General features: G+C 37.5%; 3 protein-coding genes across 5 annotated transcripts in view; 2 read left to right on the forward strand and 1 right to left on the reverse strand.

Annotated features, from left to right (window-relative positions):
* Positions 1 to 22654, reverse strand: part of inpp4b (inositol polyphosphate-4-phosphatase type II B) — a 765675-nt gene that overhangs the window by 111765 nt on the left and 631256 nt on the right. The window lies entirely within an intron of this gene.
* On the forward strand, positions 1332 to 14931 carry LOC310724542 (putative E3 ubiquitin-protein ligase HERC3). The gene is made up of 14 exons (XM_083538746.1): positions 1332 to 1629; positions 7400 to 7526; positions 7610 to 7686; positions 7855 to 8076; positions 8156 to 8247; positions 8974 to 9104; positions 9819 to 9946; positions 10954 to 11027; positions 11121 to 11233; positions 11487 to 11546; positions 11633 to 11738; positions 11830 to 12022; positions 13786 to 13943; positions 14832 to 14931. Exons 1-14 carry the CDS (start codon positions 1422 to 1424, stop codon positions 14916 to 14918), a joined length of 1776 nt encoding a protein of 591 aa, XP_083394872.1. The 5' UTR covers positions 1332 to 1421; the 3' UTR covers positions 14919 to 14931.
* LOC310724564 (putative E3 ubiquitin-protein ligase HERC4) lies at positions 14832 to 22349 on the forward strand. Of its 2 annotated transcripts, none has more exons than XM_083538788.1 (11): positions 14832 to 14941; positions 18020 to 18070; positions 18165 to 18233; positions 18343 to 18480; positions 18576 to 18713; positions 18790 to 18974; positions 19066 to 19129; positions 19207 to 19265; positions 20051 to 20234; positions 20344 to 20443; positions 21722 to 22349. In XM_083538788.1, the coding sequence occupies exons 2-11, from the start codon at positions 18020 to 18022 to the stop codon at positions 21934 to 21936; spliced, it is 1203 nt and encodes a 400-aa protein (XP_083394914.1). In that variant the 5' UTR covers positions 14832 to 14941; the 3' UTR covers positions 21937 to 22349. The 2 variants fall into 2 exon arrangements, with proteins under 2 accessions (XP_083394914.1, XP_083394913.1); XM_083538787.1 differs by lacking the exon at positions 14832 to 14941 and adding an exon at positions 16776 to 16895.

The raw sequence follows: 22654 nt of genomic DNA on the forward strand, positions 1-22654 counted from the left end.
CTAGACGAAAGTATGTACACATAATTGTACAGGGTGTCTATGGATGCAGTAGCATTACATTTTCTTTTTACTTGAACTAGGACACCCAAACCCATTCCAGCTTGACAATGCCCCTGTATAAAAAACAAACTCCTTAAAGATATGTATGGAGATTTGTATGGAGTTAAAGATCCCCTGCTATAGAGCTCTGACATCAACCCTATTGAACACCTTGGGGATAAATTGGAATGCGGACTGCACCACAGACCTCCTCACCTCACCTACATCAGTACCTGTGTTTACCCCCTTATTTATTATAAATATTTCAATTTCAGTTCCAGATTGTAAAACTCACATCTCTATGGATGTTATATATATATATATATATATATATATATATATATATATATATATATATATATATATATATATATATATATATATATATATATATACTGTATATCCCTGCCTGTATATCAATGTTCTCCTTGTGCTTCAGGGTTTCCGCCCCTACGTGTTGACAACTTGTTTCCCCAAAACATTTCGGAAAATCATTTGTTTGTTGAATTTCATATGAAACATCCTGATCATGTATTAATGATTATAATTTTATATTATCTCCATATAAGAAGACTTTATTTACTCAATTTTACTCAGGCTTTTACTCAGGAGAATTAATTCAATTCAATTAATTTTTATATGTATTGCACTTTTAACAATGAACATTGTCTCAAAGCAGCTTTACACAGATAATGTAGTGATTAAAAGTGAATATGTTCTTAATAAGTAAGTTTTTCCCTGATGAGCAAGCCGGTGGTGACTGTGGCAAGAAAAAACTCCCCGAGATGGCATAAATATTAATCAATATTAGATTATATTTGATTAGATTTAACTTTATTGTCATTACACATGTACAAGTACAAGGCAACGAAATGCAGTTTAGGTCTAACCAGAAGTGCAATAGCAGCAAGTGAGGATATACAGTGTTTACATGATTTACATGAATTAAATTAAATAGTATTATAGGAGTAATTTACAGATGTGTATGTACTATGAACATAATATACAGACGGCTATTACTATAAACTGACATTTACAGAAGGATATGTGCTATAAACAAAATATATGGCTATTACTTTAAACAGAAGGTTACAGATGTGTATGTACTATGAACATAATATATGGCTATTATTATAAACAGAAATCAGGTCGATATATACAATGGTATTATTGTAGAGCAAGTGTGCAAATAAACATAGTTTTTGTGTAAACAAAATATATTCCTCATTTATTGAGAAACTTACAGTAGAGTTTTGTTGTAAAGGTTTCAGTTTCATTTCACGTCAAAGTTTAAGTTTCTTTTTACGAGTTTGTTGGTGTTCACTTTTATTTGCTCTCTGCATCAGCTGGACTTCAAACCCTGTTACAGAGAAGACAGATTTATGGCTGAAATACTTTCCTGGGGCAAACTGAATTCAATAGAAAATGATGATTCACATGCGAATATTAAGGGATTTGCTGCAATCTACCAGAGGATAAAAATTGTGGATTTGTCCATCACAGGAGGGCTCGTGACATTTCTCAGGGACCCGGACCGGAAAGTCATTGTAGTTACATCCAACATATTGAAGAAAAAACAGTCACCGTACAGTAAGTTTGTGTTCAGATTTTTAACCACTTTCATTTAAGCTTAAAAATTAGTCAGGGGGTTATTTTTCATTTTTATGCTTTTGTTACAATTTTATACCTCTATGAATAGTATTAGATCTAAACATTATTCTAATTTTCCATAAAGTTTTAAGGTTCACTACTATTTGGTTCAGGGTTCAAATCAAATCTCTTCATGTTTCAACTCTGGTTTCCTCCTCTTCGTTGTAGACTGAAGGATATATATATATATATATATATATATATATATATATATATATATATATATATATATATATATATATATATATATATATATACTGTATATATATATATATATATTATAAATATTATATTATATTATATTATATTATATTATATTATATTATATTATATTATATTATATTATATTATATTATATTATATTATATAAAGAGGAGGAAACCAGAGTACTTGGGGGAAAATCTTGAAAGATGAGCCTATTGTACATTATATGTTCATCTATTTTTATATTACCAAGTTTTGCAGACACCCGGTCATAAGTACGGTATGTGCTTTCAGAGCATGCACTCCACATTTAGTCCCAATTTGCTCTTAAAATTTCCTCCACTCCTCTGGGAAGATGTTCCTCAAGATTTGGCAGATTTTTGGAGATTTGTGCTCATTCAGCCACAAGGGTGTTAGTAAAGTCAGGTACTGATGTAGGTGAGGTGAGGAGGCCTGAAGTGGAGTCACTGTTCCAATCATCCCAAAAGTGTTTAATAGGGTTGAGGTCAGAGCTCTATAGCAGATCTTCCACTCCAATCCATGCAAAGTACAGTATATCGTAATTGTGTTTGCTTTGTGCACAGGGGCATTGTCATGCTGGAACAGGTTTCCTAGTTCAAGTGGCCACAAGCATATTTTCAAATGTGACCCCATCATGTCCACAAATACTCTCACCCTTATCAATATCCTGTTGTTTCTCTGGAAAACTGACCTGTGGAAACAGTATGAAACTGAGAAATTAGCAAATAAAGGAAAAAAATATTCAGCACAGTAATAGTAGTAAAAAGTAAAAGTAGTAGTTTGCCAGTAAATTTTAGCATGGGAGTCCAGGTCTTGTTTAATTTCAAGGATTTATATTTAAAGGAAATTATAACTTTTAAAAATTTATGTGCAGTACAGTTTCTTGGATTCAATTATAGCATGCTGGAATTTAGTTGTGCCTACATTTGAGAATATTTAATGTGAGATGAAATATTCTTCCTGGACATTTTGGGATCATTGTTTGTATTTCTAATTTGGAAAATGAACTGATGTGGAAACACTGCAATCTAGTGGTGGGATGCAGTCACTTCATGGGTAGCATGATCAGCATGCATTATGGGAAATGTAGTTTATGGTCAATGCACCCTTTTCGACTTATTTATTATAAGATAATCAGACCTTTTCAGCTCTCGCGGGCCACATAAAATAACGGGGCCCTATTTTGAGTTTGACACATATGCATTAGATCTATAATGAGGTGGTCTGTGCTTTTCATTTTATTGAGACCCTGACTGTAATAGTATTTAAAAGTATGGATTATAGTTGTTAATTTATTTTCATATTAATTCATGTATACAAAAGTGAGCCAAGTAAAAAAAATATATATTTTATTGTTTTTTTCTTTTTATTGTTTTTTTATATATAATTTTACATCGTTTATTGCAATTTGGTGTCCCAGAAGTGGATCCATGTCAAAAAATCTTCTTTAAAAAATTCAATTCAATTACGGTTTATATTAAGAATTATTTAATAAAACAACATATGATGACCCAACCTGAAGTGGGCAAGCCACCCTTTTCCGACTGAGGACCATGGCCTCGGATTTGGAGGTGCTGATTCTCATCCCAGCCGCTTCACACTCGGCTGCAAACCGTCCCAGTGACTGCCGAAGGTCTTGGTTTGATGAAGCCAACACGACAACATCATCTGCAAAGAGCAGAGACGAAATCACGTTGTCACCAAACCGGACACCCTCCGGCCCCTGGCTGCGCCTAGAAATTCTGTCCATAAAAATTATGAACAGAACCAGTGACAAAGGGCAGCCCTGCCGGAGTCCAACATGCACCGGGAACAAGTCTGACTTACTGCCGGCAATGCGAACCAAGCTCCTGCTTCGGTCGTACAGGGACCGGACAGCCCTTAGTAAAGGACCCCGGACCCCATACTCCCGGAGCACCCTCCACAGGCCGCCGTGAGGGACACAGTCGAATGCTTTCTCCAAATCCACAAAACACATGTGGACTGGTTGGGCAAACTCCCATGAACCCTCCAGCACCCTGTAGAGGGTATAGAGCTGGTCCAGTGTTCCCTGGCCTGGACGAAAACCACACTGTTCCTCCTGAATCCGAGGTTCTACTATCGGCCGTATTCTCCTCTCCAGTACCCTGGCATAGACTTTCCCAGGTAGGCTGAGAAGTGTGATCCCCCTATAGTTGGAACACACCCTCCGGTCCCCCTTCTTAAAAAAGGGACCACCACCCCGGGCTGCCATTCCAGAGGCACTGTCCCCGACCGCCACGCGATGCTGCAGAGGCGTGTCAGCCAAGACAGACCCTCAACATCCAGAGACTTGAGGTACTCAAGGCGGATCTCATCCACCCCCGGTGCCTTGCCACCGAGGAGTTTCTTGACTACCTCGGTGACTTCAGCTTGGGTGATGGACGAGTCCACCTCTGAGCCCTCAGCCTCTGCTTCCTCAATAGAAGACGTGACAGCGGGATTGAGAGGATCCTCAAAGTATTCCTTCCACCGTCCAACGACCTCCCCAGGTGAGGTCAACAGCTCCCCACCTTTACTGTAAACAGCATTGGTAGGGCACTGCTCCCCTCTCCTGAGGCGCCGGACGGTTTGCCAGAATCTCTTTGAGGCCAGCCAATAGTCCTTCATGGCCTACCCGAACTCCTCCCAGGCCCGAGTTTTTGCCTCCACAACCACCCGGGCTGCAGTTCGCTTGGCCTGCCAGTACCCGTCGGCTGCCTCAGGAGTCCCACAAGCCAACCAGGCCCGATAGGACTCCTTCTTCAGCCTGATGGCATCCCTTACTTCCGGTGTCCACCACCGGGTTCGGGGATTGCCGCCTCGACAGGCACTGGAGACCTTACAGCCACAGCTCCGAGCGGCCGCTTCAACAATGGAGGTGGAAAACATGGTCCATTTGGACTCAATATCTCCAGCCTCCCTCGGGATCCAGTCGAAGCTCCGCCGGAGGTGGGAGTTGAAGATCTCTCTGACAGGAGACTCGGCCAAACGTTCCCAGCAGACCCTCACAGTACGCTTGGGTCTGCCAAGTCTGTCCAGCTTTCTCCCCCGCCATCGGATCCAACTCACCACCAGGTGGTGATCAGTTGACAGCTCCGCCCCCTTTCTTTACCCGAGTGTCCAAGACATACGGCCGCAGGTCAGATGAAATGACCACAAAGTCGATCATCAACCTACGGCCTAGAATGTCCTGGTGCCACGTGTACTGATGGACACCCTTATGCTTGAACATGGTGTTCGTTATGGACAAACTGTAACCAGCACAGAAGTCCAATAACTAAACACCGCTCGGGTTCAGATCAGGGGGCCGTTCCTCCCAATTACACCCCTCCAGGTGTCACTGTCGCTGCCCATGTGGGCATTGAAGTCTCCCAGTTGAACGACGGAGTCCCCAGTCGGAGCACTTTCCAGCACCTCTCCCAGAGACCCCAAGAAGGCCGGGTACTCTACACTGCCGTTTGGCCCGTAGGCACACACGACAGTGAGAGACCTATCCCCGACCCGTAGGCGCAGGGAAATGACCCTCTCATTCACCGGGGTAAACTCCAACACATAGCGGCTGAGCTGGGGGGCTATAAGCAAACCCACACCAGCCCGCCGCCTTTCACCATGGGCAACTCCAGAGTGGTGAAGAGTCCATCCTCTCTCTCGAGAAGTGTGGTTCCAGAGCCCAAGCCGTGCGTAGAGGTGATCCCGACTATCTCTAGTCGGAACCTTTCAACCTCACGCACAATCTCAGGCTCCTTCCCCGCCAGCGAGGTGGCATTCCACGTCCCTAGAGCTAGCTTCCATGTCCAGGGATCGGGTTTTCGAGGCCCCCGCCTTCGACTGCCGCCCGATCCTCTTCGCACCGGCCCCTTACGGTCCCTCCCGCAGGTGGTGAGCCCACGGGAAGGCGGCCCCACGTCGCTCCTTCGGGCTGAGCCCGGCCGGACCCCGTGGGGGAAGGCCCAGCCACCAGGCGCTCGCATACGAGCCCCAACCCCAGGCCTGGCTCCAGGGTGAGGCCCCGGCTGCGCCATACCGGGCGACGTCACGGTCCTTGATCTGTTCTGTCTCATAAGGGGTTTTTTGAAAGCTGTATGTCAAATGCTGTAAATTCTGTTAGGGTTTTGGAACCACTAGAGTTATTGAGTCTCATTTAAACCACTTTGGCCTTGATTATTTTCCTATAACAACATGCACAGAAGTGGTGTATTTCTTACCTACAGCACATTGCTTTGGAAGGTACAGTATATTGAAACTTTATGGTATATACAGCCAAGTCAAGTCAAGTCAAGTCAAATCAAGAAGCTTTATTGTCATTTCTACCATATATAGCTGACACAGTACACAGCGAAATGAGACGACGTTCCTCCAGAACCCTGTTGCTACATTAAACAACATAGAGCTACAACACACAACATAGAGCTACGTAACAGAACACAGAGCTAAGGACTAAAGTAAGTGTCCCCGCCACATAAAGTGCATTGTGTGCAACCTGATCTAAACAGCAGTGGTGGAGTGTCAGGGCCAGCAAGGACTTTTTTTTGTCCATAAATATGTTCTTGAATGTCCCTTCATTTGATATATTTTAATTTGATGGTTGTGTTGCTCTTACAGTGTATGTTTATGTTGGAGTTTTTATCATCACATGTTGTCAGGGTCAAAGAATTCTGATGTGAGGCCTTTACAATTAGCAGTGCAGGGCATCTAAAGCGAAAGGTACATGTTGCTTGAAGCTGTTGCTTTATCCAATGAGATTTTGAGTTGCAACTCAGGGGCCATCTAGCAGGCATACAATATTGGCGTCATTTTGACGTCTTTTGATTGTGTTTAGAGACCGTGCTAGTCAGAGCTAGCAAACCGCATCTGTAGCAAACTGTACATTCTCATATATATATATATATATATATATATATATATATATATATATATATATATATATATATATATATATATATATATTATAAATAAATAAATTCCGGTAGATTTAATAGTTTTTTTTTTTTTTTTTCATTGCAAACTGGCTGACAGTGGTGAAGAAAAGTCAGGCTGAATAAGTTCTGAAGCTTTTTCATGAACTATTTATACTTCTGTGTTTTCCTTCCTGTGGAATCTGCACAAAAACAGACAATTTGCCTTCATTTTACTGCAGCTACTGTATATGGCTGTAGTGAATGGAGAATTTTTGAATTGTGTTCAAATGCTTTCTTGATTTAGAAGTGGCATTAATTCTCACAGTATGAGATACCTGTCTGTGATGCGGCGCTCTGTTATGCTGCCTTTCTCTATAATATTGATGATTTCTAGAGCCATTGCATCATAACGATGGTAATAACGTAGGACTCCACTGAAGAACTACAGTAGGTGTAGTTTAGAATTTAGTAAAACATTGCGATATGTTGCCATGCAATGCAAAACCAAGTTTATTGAGAAAAAACATGCCCAGCATGTGAATTGTATACACTATTGACACAAATAACACTGATGTTTTTGTTTTTAGGAGTTACTTTAGACTTGAAGGAGCGAGTTGCCATTTTCAGCACTGGGCAGAAGCATGTTGTGCTTGTGTCTGAAACTGGGAAAGTGTGTGAATGGAAGCATTCAGCAACTTCATCCAACATACCCAGGTAAATCTTCATCTTGTAGAACTCCTCTTCTTTTGCTATTCAAATTGCCTAACATTTTTGTTGTTGTTGTCTTTCATTATCAGGACATTCAGCTGTTTAAGTAACATACACATTGTGCAGGTTGCGTGTGGAAACTCTCATTCAGTCGTCCTAGCAAATGGTACGCATTTACACCCTTTTTCAGTTGAATCATGTAGTATGTTTTTAGGTGCATTGAAATGGTCAGTAGGGAATGAAGTATTATGCTGTGTATAAGATAACAAAGTTCAGGCTACAGTTTAATAACATTTATGGTGACACTTATAGATCTGCCCTCATGTCTTCTCAGATGGTCAGCTGTTCACATGGGGTCAGAACTCGAGCGGTCAGTTGGGTTTGGGGAAAGATAAGCCAAGTTTTTCATCTCCTGAGCCACTTAAGTCTTTGAGTGGGATCCCTCTGGCTCAGATCAGTGCTGGAGGAGACCACAGCTTCGCCCTGTCTCTCTCTGGAGCGGTGTTCGGTTGGGGCAGGAACAGTGCCGGACAGCTGGGCGTTGGAGACACTGATGGTACTGACAATGTACTAAAAACTCATCTGTATCAATATCTGTACAGTTATTGTGGTTGTAAAAGGGTTTGTTTTCACAGACAGACACGTCCCTGTTTGTGTAAAGAGCCTGAACTTGAAGAAAACTGTGTTCGTCTCATGTGGAGAGGACCATACTGCTGTTCTAACAAAGGTTATCTCTTTTAACCTAAAACTTCCACATGCATTCACCACTAAACTCTCTTAAGTAGAATAGAAGAGCCTTTATTTGTCACATATACATTACAGCACAGTGAAAATCTTTTCTTAGCATATCCCAGCTTGCTCGGAAGCAGGGGTTAAAACGCAGGGTCAGCCATGATACAGTGCCCCTGGAGCACAGCGGGTAAAGGGTCTTGCTCAAGGGCCCAAGAGTGGCAGCTTGGTGATCCCGGGGCTTGAACCCCCCCGACCAGTACTCCAGCACCTTATCCACAGAGCTACCCCTCCCCTAAGTACTATGTTACTGTAAGATTCATAGTATATACTAAATGATCAAGTTTTTACCTCAGAAAACAATTTAAAAAAATTTCTGTTTCTTCTTTTTCTCTAAATGAACTGAATTATCTGCATCCCCAGTCAATTCACCTTCATCAAAATACATTCATTTGACATATTATATTTATTTTTATATCCAAATCAATCTACCTTTTAAGCATAACATGCTTAATGGCCAGAGCTGTAAATGCAAAAAGTGAACTGTTTTACAAAGTACTACAAATGATGAGGACATGAGCAAAAATGTAATCACTATCAGAAAAAAGCATAACATTCAGCTTTAAAAGATCAAGTTTCCTGCTTCAACACCTTACACATAGTAATAATTGATACTAATATATAATTATGGAAATTAAAAGCATTTTTCTGATTTTTTGTGTAGGAAGGACTACTATTCACATTTGGATCAGGTCGTTATGGGCAGCTTGGGCATAACTCACTTAGAGATGAACTCCGTCCTCGTGTAGTTGCCGAATTCTGGGGATCCAAAGTGTCCCAAATAGCCTGTGGGCGGTAAGTAACTACCTCTAGTTTGTGAGGTCACGAGTCGAAATGATTAATCTAATTGGTTAAAATTATGATGATTAAAATTATTATTATATTATTTTAAAATTGGCTAGAATTATGATCATTAAAACAACAGCAGTGTTGGCTACAAGGTTTATATTAATGTATGGACATTAATAATGTGTTATATTAATGTCTGTAGGGCCTTCCACAGGTATAATAACAGAATTAAATCAGAATTCATTGTTGAATTTATGGAAGGAGTCTCCAGAATTAGGGCTTTATAAGAGTCAGTAGTTAAGTCACAGTTTTCCGACACTGGAATTTTTTTTTGTCGTCAAGACAAACTGTGCTTTTTAACTTTAACAGGTTGACTGGTAAGAAAATAAATGTTTGCTGTAAATAAGCTATTTAATATAAGCAATAACAGAAAAATAACATTATTTTTGACATTTATAGTTAAATGCGACGATAAAGAGATTAAATGCACAATGGGTCATTTCTGAATAATGAAAACAAATATTGACCAATTGTTATGAATAATAAGAAAAAATCACCAAGAGGGGAAAAAAAACCAACTACATGTGATAACATTAATTCTCACCGTTGATCATTTTTCTATACCAGCACTTTCCTTTCTTTTTTATTTGAAATGCTATTTATTTTATTTATTTAAGTTACAGCAGTCGTTAATGTGAAGGCTGCTCTCTTAAATTTAAGGCATCACACTCTGGCACTGGTTGAATCGTCAAACACCGCGTACTCGTTTGGATGTGGAGAGCAAGGTCAACTGGGAAATGGCCAGCAGACTAATCGGTGTGTGCCATTTCCTGTCCAGCTGCCACCAGGTTCGGTACATTATTAATTATTTGTCATGGTCAGGACTCGAACCAGGGTTGAGCATAATAGTCAGAACCTTTTTGAAATAAACCACAGGGGAAGGCATGAAACCGGGCACAGGGACAGGAATCTGATATGTGAAAAGTCTTCTTTATTAAAAAAATAACAAAAAAAATCAAGAAAGGCTAAATCAACCAGACCAAAGTCCAGACATATTAAAAAAAAAAAAATCCACACAAACAAAAACACAGGCAAAAGGTCTCAAAAAAACTAAAGACTTTCTCTAGGAAAAGGCACAGCAAAGCAAAAAGTATTTCAAAAGCTTACAAAAACAAGAGATAAAGCTACAACACAGGGCTAAAGACTAGTGCGTGTCCTCGCCACATAAAGTGCATCGTGTGCAACCTGGTGCAAGCAGTGCAAGACAGACAGTGCAAAGACAACACAGAGACAGTGCAGGACAAATACACAAAACACAAAATAGCTCCACCAGTAAACCTACTGTATATTACACAGTGCAGTGAGTAAAGAGAACTGAGTACAGGAGTGAACCTTTTAACTAACAAAATGTAAACAAAAAGGTTTGTGCAAAACAACAACAGCATGTAAACAGCATGTAAAACAGTTTGTAATAATGAAGTGATATAATATGGTTGGCCCGCGACCCGAATTACGGATAAGCGGGAGAAAATGAATGAATGAATGAATAATATGGTTGGTGCTAAAGACATGGATATGTGAAGTGAGTAAAGATAGATCCTCAGCATTCTTCTACTAATATATCCTAACTCAATCTGACTTCCCTCACTCATCACAAAAAGTGTTTTTTTTCTTTTTAAACTAATAACAAAAAGTTCTATTGGTCTTAACATACAGAAGACAACATTGAGGAAATCTAGTGTCTATAACACAACCCAAGTCCAAATCCTGACAATTAGCATACTTTTGACTACACTAAATGACTGTATTTGCTTAAGCCAGAAACAACTGGTCCCATTTTTGTATTTTTGAACAGAATATAACACTGATCAGAGAGTTAAGAAAATAACTGCTGGAGGAAATCTTTCTGTTCTCTTCATCTATAAAAAGGTAAGCAAAGGACATCGTTTTAATCTTTTTGTATTTTAATTGAAATGATTGAATGAAACCTTTCCATTTTTGTCTACTTTGTAATTGTGAAAGGATCAAGTTCAAGCAACTTCAAGTCCATGCATTGGCACTAAATTGTTGGATGATAAAATAATTAAGCACTGGATTTCACACTGTAACTCAAAAGGATGGAAAAAAAATCTAAGGTATGAAGGAAATCACTGCACTTGAGGAGAAATTTTCCAAATTAAAGATCATTTCTATCTTAGATGTGCCTCTTTTATTATATAAGATTAATAGTGCATATATTGTTGATGAGATGTTATAGACTCACTAATGTACGATTTTTAAATATTCTTTATTATAAAATGCTCCACTTATTTTAATCCCAAACTAAACTAATAAAACTGTAATATACATGAAACACTTTGGGAAATTATTGTGCCGTTTACATTGTAGGGAAATCAAGAAAATGTTCTCGTCAGCAGCATGCCTTAATTGGAGCTTCTGTGAGAAAAGGTATAAAAGTGTGTCACTAAAACATTTAAAATTGGAATATTCATCAGTTTATTAATCAACAAAAATGTTGCTCTTTGTAATATTAGCAGGGACAAACATTACAAAACATCGATTGAGGATTCTGGCCTTGATTTATCTCTGGCTCGTCTTGCTTTTGAGAAGATGGCCAAAAAGGACAAAGTTCTATTAGAGGTATGGATTTGTCAATAGAACATAGATTAGGAATGTCCTTTATGTTGATGTCCAACTTTACTTGCATTACAGATATATGATTTCTTTCCAGGTTGAAAGAGTGGTGGAGAAAGATCTTCTCCCGTCTCTGAGTTCGAATTCTGCTGATGTGGAGGCTCTAAGGGTTTACCTTATCCTGCCTGAACTCCTCCGTGTGCTGCACAAACAAGGACGTGGTACACAGCTCACTGTTGATCTGGCCTCTGCTATCGAACACCTGAAGCCCGAATCAATGGATGTCTTGAGTATGTACACTAAAGCTAAAATTGTGTTTCAACATTACACTGTGCCCCAAAAATCTGTAAAAAAATTTAGCAGTTTACTAAATAGCTTCCAGTTTGGCAACAGTGTTTAATAGGCTTGACATTTATTTTTTCAGTTTATCTGAAAAAGCTTCCTGATCAGCTATCAGAAAGATCAATATGTACATATAGCTATAAATAAGAAAACATGGAAGATGATTTGCTGAAAAAAAGATGTTATGTATGGGGACTTTTGGGACTCATGCATAGACTCAGATGTAGACTTGCTTGAATATTATCTTTTAAAAAGCATTACAAAATATAAGCTTTCATTTAATGATTTCTATCAAATAAAAGATTAACAACAGTTCCTCTTAAGGACTTATTTTCTTAACTGATCATCTTTAGATTTCGTGAAAGATACAAAAATGTGAAAACTAAAAAAAATTAAGGCGGGATGCTTGGGCAACTACTGCAGGAGTGATAAGGGAGACAGCTAGTAAGGTACTAGGTGTGACGTGGAAATAGAAAGGAAGACAACGAGACATGGTGGTGGAATGAGGAAGGGCAGGAGAGCATAAGGAGAAAAAGGTTGCCGAAACAGAATTAGGATCGACAGAGTGATGAGAAAAGTAGGCAGGAATACAAGGAGATGGGGCAGCAGGTGAAGAGGGATGTGGCAAAAGCCAAGGAAAAGGCATATGAGGAGCTGTATGTAAATTTGGACTCTAAGGAAGGAGAAAAGGATTTGTACTGATTGGCCAGGCAGAGGGACCAAGCTGGGAAGGATGTACTGCAAGTTAGAGCAATAAAGGATGGAGATGGAAATGTGTTGACTAGTGAGGAGAGTGTGTTGAGAAGATGATGGGGGTGTTTTAAAAAGCTGATGAACGGGGAAAATGAGATAGAGAGACGGTTGGATGGTGTGGAGATGGTGAAGCAGGAAGTGGAGGAATTGAGAGCAGAGGTTAAGAGGATGAAGAGTGGAAAGTCAGTTGGACCAGATGACATACCAGTAGAAGCATGCAGATATTTAGGAGAGATGGCAGTGGAGTTTTTAACCAGATTGTTCAACAAGATTCTGGAAGGTAAGAGGATGCCTGAGGAATGGAGAAGGAGTTTGCTGGTACCGATCTTTAAACATAAGAGAGATGTGCAGACCTGCAGTAACTACAGGGGAATAAAGTCGATCAGTCACATCATGAAGTTATGGGAAAGAGTAGTGGAAGCCAGGCTGAGAAAAGAGGTTACTGTCTGGTCAGTGTTAAATTCTGTTAAAAAAATACATGTGAAAAATAGGACCAGTTGTCTTTTAGAGAGCAAACAGAGTCGGTTGGAGTGTTATCTATCATGGAATGGCCTGCTCTGTCACTGCACCTAAATCCTATTGAACGTCTCTGGAATGAACTGGATAGCAAGAAAGTAATATTTAATTAATTGAGAACACCTTTGGCAAGTTTTACAAGAGTACAAAGTATTTTAGCTGAATGTTTGGGAAAACAAACTGTCAAACTAAGTTTGTGAAGCTGTTATTAAGGATAAAAGTGGATTTTTCAATAAAAATAAAGTTTTGTACATTTCTAAATTTGTTCATTAAATCTTTAGGCTGATAAATTACTAAGTTTGCTGCATATGAACAAAAGGAACATGCATGAATCTCTCAAAATCAATAAGTCTTCCCAAACTTTCGACAGACACTGTAAACGCATAAAATACACAGTGTATATTGTACAATTGGTGCTAATTATGTGTGGAACTTTTTTCAGCCAGCCTGTGGATTAAACTCCCCTACTACTACTACAGGACTCTGGTGAAGGTGTTTCACTCGGTGTCTGCTCACTTCATGTCACTGATGACCAATACAGTATGTGACCACTGGACTAAAACATCACCTCTGCTAAATGTTCTGAAAAAGCTTTACAGTGTAAGAAATGGAGTTTCTTCTTTTTTATTGTCTTTTATATATATGAATTAATTTTAGACATTTTTTGTGATTTAATTTTGCATAATATTAATAAGTGAAAGCAGCTAATATAACTAGTTCCATTGTATTATTAATACAATTTGACATCATGTAGATTAATAGTTTAATTGATTCTTTCACTCTGTCGAACTCATATATAAACTAATTTTATTTGGCATAGTAATAGTATAGTATGATCATAGTCTAGCAATGAGCATAAAATACATCATCTCTTATTAATATACTCTCTCTCTCTCTCTCTCTCTCTCTCTCTCTCTCTCTCTCTCTCTCTCTCTCTCTCACTCTCTCTCACTCTCTCTCTCTCACACTCTATCGCTGGATAGATATATAGTTTTTAGACTTTTTTACAGATGTGTAATAATCTAATAGTTTAATGTAATTGCATGATAATGGTGCAATCACACACACCCATCATACACACTCTTTATAAACCTGCCATCTGGAATAAGGTATCGAAGTATTCATGCTCTCATAGCCAGACTGTCTAACAGTTTCTTCCCATAAGCCATCAGACTCCTCAGTAAGAGACTTGACTGATATACACTGATATACACAAACATGCAAACCCTATTGGAATTTTTTGGACAAGTAACATGTTACTTGTTACATGTTACTTGTCCAAAAAATTTCAATAGGGTTTGTATGTGTGTGTATATCAGTCAAGTAGCACCTTGGTACATTGTAAAAAAGACAATGAAATCCCTTAACTTATTCAGTATAGCAGTAATATAGTATAGTAGTATACTAATAACTATTAACATTTAATATAACATCTAATATATGAATATATATATATATTTATATCATACATATTTTCTTTACTTGCAGATCAACAATCAGAGATTTACAATGTTGCCTGAAAACTACTTCCTTATCAAGGAGCTCATTGACTTTTTCAAAATGGTAAGTGTGTAAGTCATTTCAAAAACCTCATATTAGTATTATGTCTTTCAGCTTATGGACTGTAAACATAAATATTTATAGTTTGTTTGAGATTTATTGCCATGCCTGATATCTGAATATCATATTTGGGTTTTGGCACAAAGTTGACAAGCTAATCTTGTTATAACTGATCTCACAGTTTTTCTCAGTTGTTTTGGAGCATTTCTTAAATCATCCTTAATTTTTGCAAACGATTAAGTGCATTTCTCGAAACAATTAAGATGAACAGCACAATACATTGGATTTTTTTGCAAAAGCCTGTAATTTTTTTAAAATCCTTAGTTCATCTCGCAAAAGTAAGTATTTGTGTCAATAAACATCTCCTTCCTATCAGAATGAAAAGTCCCTTTGCCATTGTTTACGCACACATTCTTCGAAATGTTTAGTCATGTTGTCAGTATGACAGCGCATGGTCTCAGTGTTTTCCAAGATTTGGATTACAATGATTGAAAAAGCATGAGGCTGAACTTCTTTTGTATGTATATACATTATAACAGCACAAATTTACACATTACTGTATATGGAGTGTTGATTGCAAGAGACCAGACAGGATTCACACTATGAATGTACTACACTAGGGTTTGTTCATCTCCTGGTTGTTCATCCATTTTTAGAAATTGTAATTCTGTTTTTCTCTGTTGCCAGTTGGAGGTTCACAAATTCACCTTTGACCTGTTTTAGAGAACTGGTTAATTATTGGTTGATCTGATGCCGTTCACTCGCCTTCATTATTCACACATTCAAGATTCATCTGCACAATTCATCAATTCAAGTCACATTTACCAATAAAAAAGTTGAATAGAAATTTTAGATGTAAGATTCTGACAACTGTTTTAATTATTTAGCATTTAATGACTTATACAATGAACTGAAGCGGAGATGTTTTAGTTGTTAAAACTATTCAGGTGAAACCAGTAGAATATATTTTGATCAACATGAACATAAACAACTGATAATGTAGGAAACAGCAGACACTTGTACACAATCGATTAAATGATGTACCAAAGCAGTCGCAATTTGATCAAAGCAAAGAGAATTTTTTTTTAATGAAGTGCACAGGTGACCAAATGACTGAGGTTGAACAAGTAGTTTTGAGAATTTCATTTCTGATCTGAGAAACGCTCCAAAGCAGCTGAGAAAAACTGTACTGCACTTTATAAGTGTTTGATCATTTCTTAGTTGTTCATTCATTTTTTAGAATTTATAATTCTTTGTTTTGCTCTGTCTGTATTCACTCTCCAATTGAAGTTTTACAGGATTCACGTTTGACCTGTTTGAGAACTAGTTGATTATTGGTTGATCTAAAGCCGTTTGCTCGCCTTCATTAGTGACATTCAAGATTCATCTGCACAATTCATCATTTTAAGTCACATTTACGAAAATTTTTAATGACATGATGATAACTGGTTTAACCATTTTGCATTCAATGACTTATACAAAGACCATACTTTTTAAACATCCCATTCCAGATCCAGTTCTCTTTCCATTGTAATAACCTCCACTCTGAGAAGATGTTCCACTAGATTTAGAAGTGAGCTTGTGGAGATTTGTGCTTATTCAGCTACAATGGTGTTAGTAAAGTCAGGTACTGATGTTGGGTGAAGAGGTCTAAATGCAGACAGCATTACAATTCATCCCAAAGGTGTTCACTAGAGTTGAAGTCAGAGCTTTATAGCAGGTCATATCTTTATTGAGCTGGCTTTATGTCATGCTGGAACAGGTTTGGGTCTTCTAGTTTGTAACTTTGTGGCGCAGTATGCTGAAGAAACACATATCATTGGTAAAGTCAGGCACCCCAATACATTTATACATAAAGTGTAGGTAAAATAAAATCTATCAATAAGAATTCATTGTTATTCTTTGCTTTAAAAGTATTATTTTTGTTTACCTTTTTCGGTGAACCAACATGATTTAAAAGTACTGAACTTACAAAGAAATTTGTTCGAAGAGGTAAGATAATTAAGAGAAATCTTATTTTCTTTTGTTTTGAATTTTAACCAATTATTCTATCACTCTGACTGCAAAGTCAGGAAATGTGGAACTATAAAAATATAAAACCAAAAGCATTCAAATTAGAAACAGAATTAAAGCCACATATTCTTGTACTCAGAAGTATAGTATAGGAAAATATACTAACATATGTATTTTATGGACCTAAATTATTCATTCATTCATTCATTTTCTCCCGCTTATCCGTAATTCGGGTCGCGGGGGCAGCAGTCTAAGCAGGCCCCGCCTTCGACTGCTGCCCATTCCTCACAGCACCGTCCCTTACGGTCCCTCCTGCAGGTGGTGAGCCCACGGGAAGGGACCTAAATTATGGACATACAAACTGAAATTGCATCTCCATAACAACTGCATACAACTGAAAAAAAATAATCATTCGTGTATTTTTGACATTTATTTTACACGCATGCACGAGCACACACATACACACACACACACACACACACACGCACACACGCACACACACACACACACACACACACACACACACACACACACACAAACATAGTTTAGATACAAGTCATATTTTCAGTTAAAAGCTGCTTTTTTAATTTTTCTCTTCAGTAGCTGCCTTTCTCTTCATTATCACAATTGCATTGTCTATTGTTCCCTCCTCCATGTAAGAAACTTTTCGAAGGATGTTTGTTGCACACTTGTTTGTTTGTTGCACACTTCCTTCGAATGAGCCGTACCTGTTAAAAGTGTGGAAATAATGTTTTATAAAACGGTGTCATATAAATATGGATAATGGCTATTAAAAGGGTAAAACACCCAATAAATAATAAAGTGTCGTATCTTTCGAGATTTTCCCCAGAACCAAACTGGTAACTAATCTTCCCAGGCCCGGTACTGGGTCGTGATCAGGTGACTAGGGACCTCTGAGTCTTGCCATTATAATGTTATATGTAAATAAAATAAGCACAATCATCAGGCATGTCAAAACATCACCAGGATCTAAAAAAAAATGCATCAGACATCTCTGGGTAACTGATCTGATTATAATCGTAATCAAATACCACTTCAACTGGCAACTGCCTAATGTCTTGATATTCTCTACACTGTTACAGATGCCTTTGCTTTTCAGTAACCCAAAGCACCTAGCTACTTTGACCTTTTTGGTATGTAGTAATCACTTGTATGGCATTTGAAATAAGCATAAAATGTAATAGTTAGGATTTTTTAATGATTATAATTTTTTCTTTTTTTTTAAAGGAAAGTTCTGATCTTCTAATCTTGTATCCCTTTACCCTTGACATGAAGAGTAAATGCATACTGTTCAGGGTAAATGAACTATACATACTTGGCATGAAAGTTATATTAAATACATTATATTAAATATCCATTCTGCTTGTCCTTGGAGTTACTAAATTGTGTGCTTTCCTGTATGAAGTTTTCACAGCTAGAGTATAAAACACCCTGCTTTTTATTTGACTATATAAACCAACTGTGTGTGAAGCGAGAAACGGTGTTGGCTGACACACTTGTGTTCCTGAAAACAGGCTCCTATGATTTTAATCAGTTTTTAAAGGTATAAAATTACATAGTTATTTTAACACTATGGAATGAAAAAAAAAGGATTGACTTCAATACAATTAAATATCCATTTTTTTATGTTGCTGACAGGTGAAATTTGCTCTAGAAGATGGGATCGATGCTGGAGGTCTGCTGAGTGAATTCTTCACTTTGATCACACAGGAAATAACAAAAGACTCCAGCATAACCCAACTATTCGAAGACTCTGGACTCTTCTATTTCTCTACTGTGGGTCTGATTTTTTAATGATGTTTGCACTGAAGATTAGTACAAGCCACTATATCTGATTTTCAATTCACTGTAGGATTCTGGATCCAGCCAGGAGGACCCAAAATCTTCGATTCAGTACTTCTTTGGTGTCATCTGTGGATTGGCTTTTTATAATCACACCTTTATGAACATCGGCTTCCCGGTGGCACTGTTCAAGAAGCTGCTGAAGCTCAGTCCAACTCTCAGTGACCTGGAGGAGCTTTCACCAGTGGAGGCCAGGTTGAGCTTCATTCTTCTAAGAAATAACATACTCTCTGTAAAATTAAAAATAGACTTGCAATACCAAGGTTCTTTTGTCCTCCCAACATAGAAGTCTAAAAGATTTACTCACAGAAGAAGAGGATGTCGTGGAGGATCTCTATTTGGATTTCACAGTAAGATTAGTTTTTAGAATTTTTACTAGATACTTAAAAGGTAAATTGTGCCTTGTATAAGTTTTGTTTCCTCTCAGGTGAAAGGAATAGAACTCATTCCAAATGGAGCAGAAATTCCAGTCACGAAAGCTAACAGGTAGAGAGTGTTTTTTAACATTATTTTCATGCATTTATACTTTTTAAATCTTGTAGTCTATGTGACCAAAATGTAAACCTGGATGCAATCTTTATAATGTAATTACAAACTTATTCTGATTTGAGAATTAATTCAACATTTATAGATGTTGAATTAATATTATTATTATTGTAGCCCGAGCTACTTTGGTAATGATCTGAGGTGCTTGACTTACTGTACTTCAGTACAATACCAAATTATTATAATTTCGATGTTCATTACATTAGTAATTTTAAGTAAATACATGTGCTGAAAAAAAAAATAGCTACTGAACAGTCCTATATCATTCTCTTTTGTGCATTTTAAGCCTAAATCATGGGTCCTATAATGATAAAAAATGCTACCATCTACTTTTTTGGTACTGTGCAGGTTAATTCTCTATCATGCAAAGAAGAAGGCATGCGTGAACATGATCCAAAAATGCAAAAATAGAAAATTCTTCTGTGGTCAGACAAATTGAAATTTTAATTTCTTTTTGGAAAACCATGGACTTTATGTCCTCCGGACTAAAGAGGACAGGGACCATTGGGGCTTGTTATCAGTGCTCAGTTCAAAAAGTTGTCGCTCTGATGGTATGGGAGTGCATTATTGCTTGTAGAATAAACCGATATTCTATAGTTATCACTAACATTACAGGTAGACATGTTCGTGTGCTTTGTGATCTCATTTAGATATATTTCTATCAAAATGAAGCACATTTAAATGCAACTATTAAACACAGCATAACATATTCCATTCTTTTACAGGCAGAAATACGTGGACTTGTATGTCGACTTTGTTTTCAACAAGTCTGTGGAAAGTCAATTTAGGAGTTTTGAGAAAGGTTTTTCTCGTGGAAACCCCTTTCATTTTTGGGAAATATTCAAGTCTGAAGAGCTCAGAGACTTACTCTATGGTGTGTCTAAATACGAGTGGAAGGAGTTTCAGAAGGTACAAAGAATTTAGATTGTTTTCACATTTACTTACATTTCAATATTATTTTGCATACTAAAACGGAATTGATTTTTATATATACATTTATATTGTCTTTTTTTATCAGGGTTCTACAAATGAAAACTGTGAACCCTCAGAAGAGCTCATTCAGAACTTCTGGTCTGTTTTCTTTGAGTTGAGTGAAGAAAACCAGAAGAAGTTTCTGAGTAAGTTTGACACTTAATAATATATATATATCTCCAGTGTGATAATCAGTCCATAACCATCTCCAATGCTTCCTATTAGTGATAATCACACTATAAACAACCTTGGCCTCTGCCACTGCGAGAAAACATTATGTTAAAACTAGGGCTGTCAATATCAACGCGTTAATAAAGCTTTAACCCAAATTCATTTTAACGGCACAAATTTTGTTGACGTGATTAATGCAGCGGACATTTCTGTTTGTTAAATAATTAAAACCTCCAATGCAACACACATTTATTGAGAACATCCTTTCTTTACCAAATCTTAAATCAAGCACCAAAATCCCCTATGATGCACTTAGTTTTACTAATAATAAACACCCAGTTGCATAAAGCATCCCTATTCGACTGTGCCCATGTTGATTAGAGTATTAAAAACTTGAAAAGTATTCATTTAAGGTACATTTATAGCTGATAAAAATGTGCGATTAAATTGCGATTAATAACAAGTTGACTCATGACAATAATGTGATTAATCGCAATTAAATATTTTAATCACTTGAAAGCCCTAGTTTAAACATATTAAAAGTTTCTTCTATTAGATTGTAATGTACCGTAATTTCCGGACTATTAGGCGCACACAAATATAAGCCGCACCCACTGAATTGTACAAAGATTTTTATTTTGAACATAAATAAGCCGCACCTGTCAATAAGCCGCACCTGTCTTCAGTATACACTGAAACTAATGAACTTTACACAGGCTTTAATGAAAGACAGTGTCTGTTACACGGCTTGTATCTAAACAGTAGCCTACCAAGAAAGTCATTGTTCACTGTCTTCCTCCTTCCTTTCACAACTATTTCTCTCGAGAGTTTATCTTTTGGCATCGTCGTGCGTTTAAAAATTAGCTGCTCAGAACACAGGTGAAGTGCGGTTTTTCATGCCCGGTTGTTTTCAGCATGACGAATGATTCGCATTTCCTGCAGACAGTCCGAGTGAGCGGCAGGTCAAACGTCAGAGGAACATCATCGTTATGGGGCTCAGTTTTTTGGCTTGAAGTTTGTGAAACCAGGAAAAACCCAGGAAAAATCCATAAATTAGCCGATTCATTGTTTAAGCCGCGGGGTTCAAAGTGTGGGGAAAAAAGTAGCGCCTTATAGTCCGAAAAATACGGTATTTATTTTACAATTTACAGTATATAGATTACTAATGAATGGATGGATCGATGGACAATTGTACAATGTCTTGGCAAAAGAGATATAATACTATAATTAAATGACACAAACATTTTTCACAGCTTTCGTGTATGGGACAGATCGCTTGCCAATAGGAGGACTGTCTAATAGGAAGCTGATAATTGTGAAAAGTAACAATGATGATGCAGACGACCGTTTCCCCTCGGCCCAGACATGTTTCAACATTTTACACCTTCCAAACTACAGCAACATCGACGTACTTCGAGACAAACTCATTCATGCCATCACATATTGTGAAGTTTTTGGACAAATGTAAAAGATTGGGTGCGTGCAGCAATTAATGTGTTGTACATGTTTTCTTTTTTTTTTCTGGAGCAAACATTCCGGATTTTGATAGAAGGGTATTGCAATAGTGATTATATTGGCTGACTCTGATTAGCACCCCGACTACCGAACTAAAGAGCTGATTAAGATACAGCCAAAATTAGTTCTTAAATTAGTTTGTATTGTACTTTATTCTTTATGTTAGACTTTTTTTGTTAATACAGTAAAACCCCGTTGGACGAGCATAATTCATTCATGAAAATTGCTCGTAGGTCTATTTGCTCAGATGTTCAAACTAATTTTCCCCATAAGAATGAATGTAAAAGCGATTTAATTTCTTTTCTTCTATCAATCACTGTAAAATAAAAAAAATTAAAAAACAGATAATAAATAAGCTCTGACTAACGCACTGTCTGACCATTTATTCAAAGGATTGTGAAAATGCTGAAGTTACTGTACGCCTGGTAGATGACCCTGGAGTAAACAACTCACAATCTGATTGGCTAAACCTTTATTGATATGCCCTTTATGCCTCAGGTTTCCTCACTGCTGAATCTTTTGTTCACGTTGGCAAGACGTGATGGGAAATATGATTGGATAGAAACTCTAATGGAAACAGACACTCCTTTACGCAGCACAATCGAGAGAAAAGATACGAAATGAGGAAAAAAGACTATTGGGAATAATTTTATACATATTCATGAGCATAA

This window comes from Silurus aristotelis (genome assembly GCF_946808225.1).
Source record: "Silurus aristotelis genome assembly, chromosome: 4".
Classification (NCBI taxonomy): Eukaryota; Metazoa; Chordata; class Actinopteri; order Siluriformes; family Siluridae; genus Silurus; species Silurus aristotelis.